General features: G+C 40.0%; 1 protein-coding gene across 2 annotated transcripts; it reads right to left on the bottom strand.

Moving 5' to 3' along the window:
• Positions 1–12: 12 nt before the first annotated feature.
• Positions 13–9,398, bottom strand: LOC129172673 (microtubule-associated protein RP/EB family member 3-like). 2 transcript variants are annotated; one of them, XM_054762638.1, is made up of 9 exons: positions 9,295–9,398; positions 6,664–6,730; positions 5,701–5,825; positions 5,436–5,581; positions 3,851–4,010; positions 3,695–3,736; positions 3,224–3,360; positions 1,700–1,852; positions 13–1,229 (listed from the first exon to the last, which is right to left on the bottom strand). In XM_054762638.1, exons 3-9 carry the CDS (start codon positions 5,819–5,821, stop codon positions 1,161–1,163), a joined length of 828 nt encoding a protein of 275 aa, XP_054618613.1. In that variant the 5' UTR covers positions 5,822–5,825; positions 6,664–6,730; positions 9,295–9,398; the 3' UTR covers positions 13–1,160. The 2 variants fall into 2 exon arrangements, with proteins under 2 accessions (XP_054618613.1, XP_054618614.1); XM_054762639.1 differs by lacking the exon at positions 3,695–3,736 and having other exon boundaries at positions 9,295–9,395.
• Between the last annotated feature and the right edge of the window lie 37 nt (positions 9,399–9,435).

Below are 9,435 nucleotides of genomic sequence, written 5' to 3' on the forward strand. Positions count from 1 at the left end.
GATTGGTGCGTTTCTTGAACCTCAGAGCTTTATTTCATTCCAACAGTAAGTCCAAAAGAAGGTCCAACTAATTTCGACCACTCTGCCAGGCTGTCAGTGTCAACACACCACAATGTGGCATTTTAGTGCTATGCAGTACATGAAAACTCAAATTAAATAACAAAACAAATAGCAGCTAAAATCGCTAGTCAAACATTAGTAATTTAGTTTCTTTCACTCGCTGTGCATTTTGTCTTCATTAATAAAATTAAAAGCTAACATTTGTCTATTAAATAAATTCATGACAACAATGACAACTCTGAATTGGCCTCTTTTTTTTTAAAGGTATTCAATGCAGATTAAAAACAACAACAAAAAGAATATAAAATTGCATTTTTTCTATGTTTCTGGCTGCAGCCAATCACTGCTGGTTGGCATTTCGGATCACATGACAGGGTTTCTTTCGCTACATTTAGTGCAAGACTTTCAATCCAACCACTTTTTCCCCCCCTCCCCCGAAAGTGATTAAGCTGATTTATAAAAAAAGAAAAATAAATAAAGTCATAAATACATCATGTCTCATAAACAAGCTGTAGAATGTATTGACTGGATATTTTGATGAATAAAGGCTTACTTGACATGACAACCTGTACAAGCGAGCCGGTCTCTGATATGTCTGCAGGCTCCCGTTCACGTGCCGCTGTGCAAATACATATGCATGAGCCTCACTTACCGTGTAATCTCACCTCGCGAAATGACCACCTTAGCAACTTTTGTACAGAAAGCGTGCAGGCTCTGCAGTAATGACGCCAGTTAAAGTGCACGGTGAAAAGAAAGCAACCTGCATCTTCAGACACGCTGTCGGCTCCGGGCTGTCAGTGCTGTAATCTCATTGCTCTGAAAACGTGTGCCGGTCTTGCAGGCGAAACACAGCTGCCACCAGACTTGGTACAAACGGCCGTGTTTGCTGGTCTAATGTTGTTGTTTTTTTTGCACGCTAGACTTTTTAACGTGGCGTGATAATAAAAGAGCTGTAATCCAAATGACAGGGAGGAGTTAAGGGGGACCTCGTATAAAAAAACAAAAAAAGAATTAAAAATGATGGGGGGCGGGGGTGTAAAATACACACTTTATGTGGTTATGGTGATGACGGTTAAATTAGTTGCGGGCGGGGGAGAAGCTCAGAACTCGTCCTGATCTCCCGGTGCTCCTTCATCGACATCATCATCCTCTGGTGGTGCAAAGCCCTCCTGTAAAACAAGACAAACGGTTGAGGTTCGCATGTTGTTTCCTCCCTCTACTCCCCCCTAAAAAACGATTTTTCTGGAGCACATTTGGCACAACAGTGTTCCCTCGCTCTATCGCGGTCCACCTTTCGCTGATTTGCGCTTTTTTTTTGTGCTTCTTTTTTTTTTTAAATTAGAGCGCATGAACGCTGTTACAGGCCGAGCCTGGCCCTTTAAGAAGAATTACATGGTGGGAAGTTGAGTGTATCTCTTCTTTCTCTCATTTGTCTGCACCGCCCACTGGTTTCTGCATCCTGATTGGCTGTAGACCATTGTCGATCAAGCTCCTTGCGCAGTCCCGCCATGTCTCCCATGTCATCGCTAGCTTGCGCGCTTCGCTAGTTTGTAAGTGAATCTTTGGTTACCAGCTCTGTACACCCGAGATTGATTCTCAAATTAAAATATCGATACTTTGATTTGGTGATGAGAGTTACCTCTGTAGCATACAGTATGTCCAAGATCTTGTTCAGGACTGGGTTGCTTTCACTTTCTCTTTCCTGGCAGATGAGTTCAATGTCTCTCAGCTTTCCAAAGTAGAAGTCCCTCTCCTTTTCAAGTCCGTCCAAGGTTAGTTTCATATCCAGCAGCTGTGTGCAGGGAGGAGAGGAAAACCAAAAAAAAATGAGCCACAAGATTAAAATGTGACAAGATTTCTTGTTCAGAAAACAATTCTCATGGGCACTAGGTATAGAACGATAATAAATTCACTAATGAATCACACAATAAGTAAAAATTGCCGGCCTCAATACATTGCCACGTGCATATGTGCCTGTTTTCCTCGTCTTCTCCAAACAGGCATTCTGTGCATTGGTTTCAGCACCTTGGTGCGTTTGTTCCATAGAACAACGGCATGAATGGAGTGAACTCTTTTGTCTGTCATACAGTCTCTCTGCCTCGGTGGGTGGAGGCGGGGCCGCTAACATAAGCACACAGTGCAGAAAAGTGTAACAGTGTGGAAATGATATTGTCATATATTTTTTCATAGGGCTGTCAAAAATAGTGCATCAATGGCCGTGACTAATGTATTTAATTAACGCCGTTAACATTTCTAGCGTACTTGCGCACCATGTCAAGCTACACATCTGTGTCGTGACAGCAGACAGGAGTACAAGAGCGTCCCCACGCAGACTCTAATGCTCTTTTAGAACTTTATTCAGACCTGAACACATCAACAGCACTGCAATTGCAACACTATATAGTCTAGGCACCTCCAACTCCTAAACACGTCTCTCGTCTTCCTCGGAACGACACTTCCTTATTGTAACTCGACAACAGCGAGGTGCATTCACTCCAAACATGGCAATAACGTCTTTATTAGGCGTGTACGTGTGGACTACAAAAGCATAAACACAAAGACAAATAGTACGCGGATATTCTCGTCAATCACTGGAGTAACTCTTACTGCGGAAGTACAGTTTGCTGCATTTAAGTATGCTCGGAAATCCCAGAAACTACATCACACTCAAAAAAATGTGAAATGAAACGTGGTGTCTTTGAATGCCACCCCTCATGGCTCATAATAACACCATTAAAGTGTGGTTCAAATGTTCTGCTACTTTTAAAGAGACTAATCTTAGGCAAATAGATGTTCATGTGTGGCATCTTTTAGCATGATTTAATTTGGAGTTCATTTGGAGCTGTGAATACATGCAAATATATAATATTGTGCCCTGACGTTTATCTTTTTGGTCATAAAATACAGTGAAATGGGCATATTTCACACAAAGTTGCAAATGGTGACTAATCACGATTAATTCATTTGAAAACTGTGATTAATTTCATGCAAATTCTTAGACATTTGACAGCCCTATTTTTTCATTGTGCTTTTCTTAAAAGTAATGTTAAAACTCGTTCTCGTGGACGCAACCTCATGACACCCTGACTAAATATAGACCAAATCAACTAAGGATCACGCATTTCATCCAAAATGAAGGCCACCATCACTGGGTCTAGGTTACCTGCTGGTTAAGCTCCATGAGCTCAGAGTCTCCTCCATTGCGGGTCACGGCAGGGTTCCTACGGGCTGCTGGTGCATTGATCTGCCTTTGAGGAGGGGGGACACTCTTAGGTCCTGTGGGAGATGTTCTGATGGGACCTGCCAGACACAAACACACACAGCTAAACATATCTACACCAGAGCCAAGCCACTGTGGGGATGAAAAAGTTGAGATCACCCTTTAAAATACTAAAACGGAACAAAAAAATGTATGTTGTGGTTACATAGGGTCACATAGTGGTTAAAACACACCTTGCATAAAAGTAACTCTGATAAACTTAGATGGTATTTACACCTGCAAACGTCATGATCACAAATATTAGAACAAACCATATTAGAGTAAATATGTCAGGAAAACATTCAGTCAGCATGAACAAACAAACACACACACACACACACACACACAAACATGCCTGAATGGAGTGGGTGTTACCTGAGCGAGCAGGTCTTTTAGCTTTGTGGACAATGGGTTCACCTGTGTTAGAGGTGGGGATGTGGTTGCATCAAGAGGTAGCAGGAATGAATGAAATGAAGCCTATGTACATACGCAGACAGACACACACACACACATGTATGTCGTGTGTTGTACCAGAATTGGGCGGTGGCGGCGTTCCCTCCAGGCTCTGTCGTAAAAGTAGAGGGTCGTATTCTTTGCCGTCGTAGTTGGCGTCAAAAAACTTCTTAAACCATTGGAGGAACTCAAAGTTGTCCTGGAACTTGCCTTTGACCAGCCTCTCCACGGGAATGATCTGGAGCAAAGACACACAGGAGGGAGACCAATCACAAATGATTTTCTAGCCTAATAGCACGTGTTCAACTGACGAGGCTTTTAATATGTTCTATCTTTAGACTCCTAGCCTCTTTTTCGCTGGCTGATTCTATTTTGAGCAAATGAGGCAGAAATGAGAAGATCATTACATCATTTGTTCCATTTTTGTTTTGTTTTTTAAATTAATGAATTACTAAATGATCTGTTTTGTGGTAACAATGGTTTTTTTATTAGTCCAAGAAAATTCATATTTAAGCAAATGTTACGTATTCGTGGCCTAAATTAAGCATTTTCAAGCATAAAAATGTTGTAAATAAACAAAAATACACAGACAGTTTAAGGCAATCCAAGACATTTATGAACTGTGGGCTACACTGGCCACTAGGTGTCACTAATATCACCTATCAACGAGTTATTACTGGCAAATGCCAGCATGGTGGACAGCTTTTGCTGACATATGGGGTCATTTCCATGAAAAATTAGTTCATTAATGTCGACGTGTTGTCAACTGCATCGTTACCGCCTAGCAGTGTGAAACAAAAACATAACTACTCTCCAGTTACACAGCATTAAAACATGCACACAGTGACTTCCTGTTCAGTGCAAAGCAAGCCCTTCAAATTGTTAACTAAGATATGTGAACCAAGATTTGCTCATGTACAAAAGCTATCATTAATTCCTTCATACATGATTGCTGCTTCACGGCCTATTATTAGCGAAAAATATGCAAATCAAAGTATATTTTTTTTGTCCAAATTAAGCATTTTCAAGCATAAAAATTGCTAAATCAACTAAAACACAAATACAGAATAAGCCATAAAGACCACCGACTTGTGAATGTAGTATCCCACAGTGGTCACAAGGTGCCACCACCAAAGCACCAGACTTGGAATGACTGGCTTTTATTGCAGGTTTACATTTTCTCACAACAGGCACAGTAAAAGTAATAACATAGTATTGATAACAATCATAATATTAACACTGGTTACTGTTGCTGCCTCAACAAGCTAACACTGAACTCTGAACCCCTGACATCACTTCCTGTTCGCCATCAATTCTGCCCTCCCTACAAGGTAAACTGTCTTATTTTGTCTGATTATATCCACTATACCGGATAATATAAATGTAAAGGTTATTATGTGGGTGTTATTTCATGCCTAGAGGGCTCTAATAATGTCAAAAACCGGATTTAGAAGATTGTAAACAGGTTTTCTATGCCATAACTACAAAACTATTGTATTTATAAAGAAGGAATCATACGTCATGGAAATCCACTTATCACGGTCAAGTCTGGAACCAATCAACCACAATAAACGAGGGACGACTGCATCGTGTTTCGACACCTCAGTGGAAATACTGAAAAGGGCAAAATGTTTCTCTTATCTAGTGAACCGTGTGTGCTCACCTTGTCCACAGACATCCTCTTAAATGAAGCCTGTAAGACCTTGAAATTGTGGATGTACTCATGTTCCAGTTTGGCATTAAATTTGACTTTCTTCAACAAAATGCACCCTGGAAACAGCATGTCCATGAACTGGCAGTATGCAGCACCTGTAAGGAGAACACATCACAGTGGGTGCCTTATGTTCGATATATATATGTGTGTGTGTGTGTGTGTGTGTGTGTGTGTGTGTGTGTGTGTGTGTGTGTGTGCGTGTGTGTGTGTTTACCTGAACAAAGTTGCTCAATCTTAGTGTAGGTGAGCTGTAACGAGTCGTTGACCCACGCCAACATGTCATGGCGACTCAGGTTCTCATTAGTCATAGAGGTGGAATAGACATTCACCGCCATCCTCCTGCCTCACACACAGCCAGGAAATCACACAGTTACATGTGTGACGAATAAAGCCGGGAGAACTGTAATAAATGTTCTTTTTTCCTCATTATAGTAGAAGTTCATTTTGTAAAACTGTAACTTTTCTCATAAAAATAGTACAACTTAATTTTTGTAAAATGACTATTCTTTTTTCAAAACCGTACCACTTTGCATTCAAAATGGTACAATTTTATTCATGTAAAATGACAACTTTTTTCTCATAATTAGTAAGCCTTTATCTTTGTAAAATAAAAATCTTTATTATTATTATTATTAGGGCAGATATTGACATAAAATATTGGTCGATATTGGTATCGTGTTTTCCCCATTAATGAAAACCGAAAAAATGCTGTATATAGGCCTACGGGCTCCCGTACTTGCTGTGACCACGGGCGTGGTCTCGTTGTCACTGTTGGCAGTTGACATTTTTACCCACGTCGGCGGTCACCAAATGTGGATTTTGTTCGATTCACAACAATTCTTTAGCAATAGCTAAATTGCTAAATTGCTGAATTATTTTTGTATAATTCATCGTAAAAAAATTGCAAAAATTAATTTTTTTTTATAATAGTACACGGTTGTTTGGTGTTGTAAAGGTACAACTTAATTTCTTTCTTAATATTACAAATACATTTTCACAATTACAACTCCATCCATACAATTGTATGACTTCATTCATCTAATATGTTCCATTTTTCTTTTCAGTGTGGTCCTAATACTCCTTCATAAATATGGCTGACTGTTTTACAACCATATTAGCTTCACTAGGGTAAAAAAAAAACAACAAATTAACAAAAAGGTGAAATCATATTGCTCACCTCACTGGGTGTGTGTTGGCGTAAACCGCTTACAACAAGTCTGGGCCGGACCACCTTACAACAAGACCTGGGCACATGAGAAAGGGATCAGTCGCACTGTTGTTGCAGCCAATCTCACTTTTTTGCTTCATTCTCATCTTCAAGGTTAACAAATGCAGCGCAACCTAACTCACAAAGGAATTAAAGGAGTCAAAAACAACAACAACAACACAAAAGCATTTCCCGTGGTCCAAAATAAACAGCAGACAGGATGTTGTGCTGAACAATCACTTCCTGACAGCAGAGCTTCGCAGAGTTAACTGTCCACTCAGCACATGCTGCTAATTTGGCTGGGACAGCCGACGACATGCCAAAACAGGTTCACACATAAAACACTCTTTGGTTTATTCAGCTGCACTGAAAATCATTCTACCGTCCCCCCCCCACCCAGCTGCCAAGTTTATCAACGTGCAGAACTTTGCAATAAACCAACCAAACAATTGAAATATCTCAATACATTTCATATCATAAACAGTTATTTTGTCTTTCTATTCCTTCACCATCAACTGACCTTCCGGGACCACCGATGAAGAACGAGAGACAGACCGGTGGCGGTTTCTTTAAAGCAAAACGAGACGAGGAGCCTAAATTAATGCTTATAATTAGGGGTGTCACGAGACACTCAGTTCACGAGAAAAGACGATACACGAGATTGGGTCTCCGAGAACACGATGAGACTTGAGATTTGTACAATAAAAAAAAATAAGGCAATATATTGCAATCTACTAAAATAATTTCTAGTACTTTACACTCTTCTGAAGTCTGTGTGTATGCTACCGGCCTCGCCTCCACCCACCCAGACAAAGGCGCTCACACCATTCATGCCGTTGTTCTATGGAACAGACGCACAAAGGCGCTGAAACCAATGCACAGAGTGAACCCTCTTCCTGCCTGTTTGGAGGCGGGAGACGAGGAAAACAGACAGCCATGCCAGCATACAGACCACTTCTCATTTAGTCATAAGCCTCCCGACATCGCACAACCCTCCCTTTCTCTTGTACGACATCGTTACTCGTCCTACGTCTTAAGTATTGTGTTCTATAACTCCCTTACGTATGTAAATAAGCACTTTATATGTTCATCACTGCTGTAACTACACTCAATGTTTGCAAAAAAAGCTTTTAAAGAATAAATGGGTAAAAAAAAATTGAAACTAAACCATTTTATTGTCAACATTTTTTGAGACCAAATAAGCCACTGTTATAATAATATATAATGATAATAACTAATAATTCTATGCAATATTTCCTATAATATGTCCTCTTTCACTCTGTAAAGTTGTGGATTTCACATGTGCATTCTCACAGGCAGTTGGTAGTGTGTGTCAAACGTTGGTGTGTCAGCATTAATAGTTCCAGCTTGTAGCCGAACAATGCCAGCTCACTGTTTTTGTCTTATCGACTTGTCTTTTGTCTATTTACATCAGGGCTGTCCTGCTGTCCTTTGATATTTATCATTTAAATAAAGTTTAAAAAAATATATAAAATAAATGCACGCATGCACATGGCAATTTTTATTGAAATTAATGAGTTCATTTTAATTTATTGGGTGATTAATGAATTGTGTGATTAATTAATGTATTTGTTATTATCCCAGGCCAGGTGCCCACGAGACAGTTTGTTTTGTGAACGAGAAATCTTGTCACGTTTCAATCTCGAGAGCTCCTGTGACACCCTTATTAATAACAATTAAAGAACAGTTCAAATGAAAGCACGCGGCCCTGAACATGGTGTGTGTGCATGTGACAAAAATCGTGATTCGCATTTTTGGCAGAATGGTGCAACCCTCCGTAAAATTACATAAAAAAGAGGTGTGTACACAATCAATATGACACATAATATTGTCTACCTTGCCTTTTAATCAGACATGTAGATGTTCTTAAAGTGTGTGGCTACAAGTGACATGTATCATGAATCTAGGTTACAATCAGGAAAATAAATAAAATAATTATCATTATTATTATTATTATTATAAAAATGCTGATTATGTTTATGTGCTGTGCTGCTGAAATGATCCATTTAAATCACATGGACGCAATCTTTGTGAAGCTGTCAAAATAACGTGTGGACAATAAACAGTTCATTTAACTTGTCAATAACAGGGACGTTCGTATTAGGCTAATATTGCAGCATGATATTAACATGTAAGAAGCGTACGCAGGTGCAGTAAATGTAATAATAACCCACTAATGAATTAATAATAGAGTGCTTTAGTCACAACTAGTCTTTTACGCAGTTGACATTACAACGCGGCCATATTAGCACCTTGCTAACTTCTGCTAAGGTCGGTTAGGCAACTAAACTTGACATTTGGCCGCTGTTGTTGATATTTTTTGTAGCTTCTGGCGACGAGAAATGTCCCTTTGTCGGTAAGTATTACATAGAACGTGGACCTGTTCGACCCGAAGTTAACGTTACCCCCTCTGGAGGCCTGAAGGAAAACACACACCACAAAAAGAAAGACGGGTCTGTCACCCAGTGTGGCGGTTGTGGTGCACCATTCCGCCCGTCTATACGACAATAGAGACATCAAATATCTAAATTTACATGTAAATAGGTAGACTCTGAGTTATGTAAAGTGAAGAGGACTTACTCTAGGGCGACAAAGTCCCTCACACAAGCCGTGCCGTTGTAGGAGATGATGGGCTTTTCTGTTGCTATACACCGAGACCGCTGCCCACTTAATCTGGCCGCGACTGCGCATGCGCTACACAGTTGCACTATTTTGTCGCTG

The sequence above is a fragment of the Dunckerocampus dactyliophorus genome, chromosome 19, assembly GCF_027744805.1.
Source record: "Dunckerocampus dactyliophorus isolate RoL2022-P2 chromosome 19, RoL_Ddac_1.1, whole genome shotgun sequence".
Lineage (NCBI taxonomy): Eukaryota > Metazoa > Chordata > Actinopteri > Syngnathiformes > Syngnathidae > Dunckerocampus > Dunckerocampus dactyliophorus.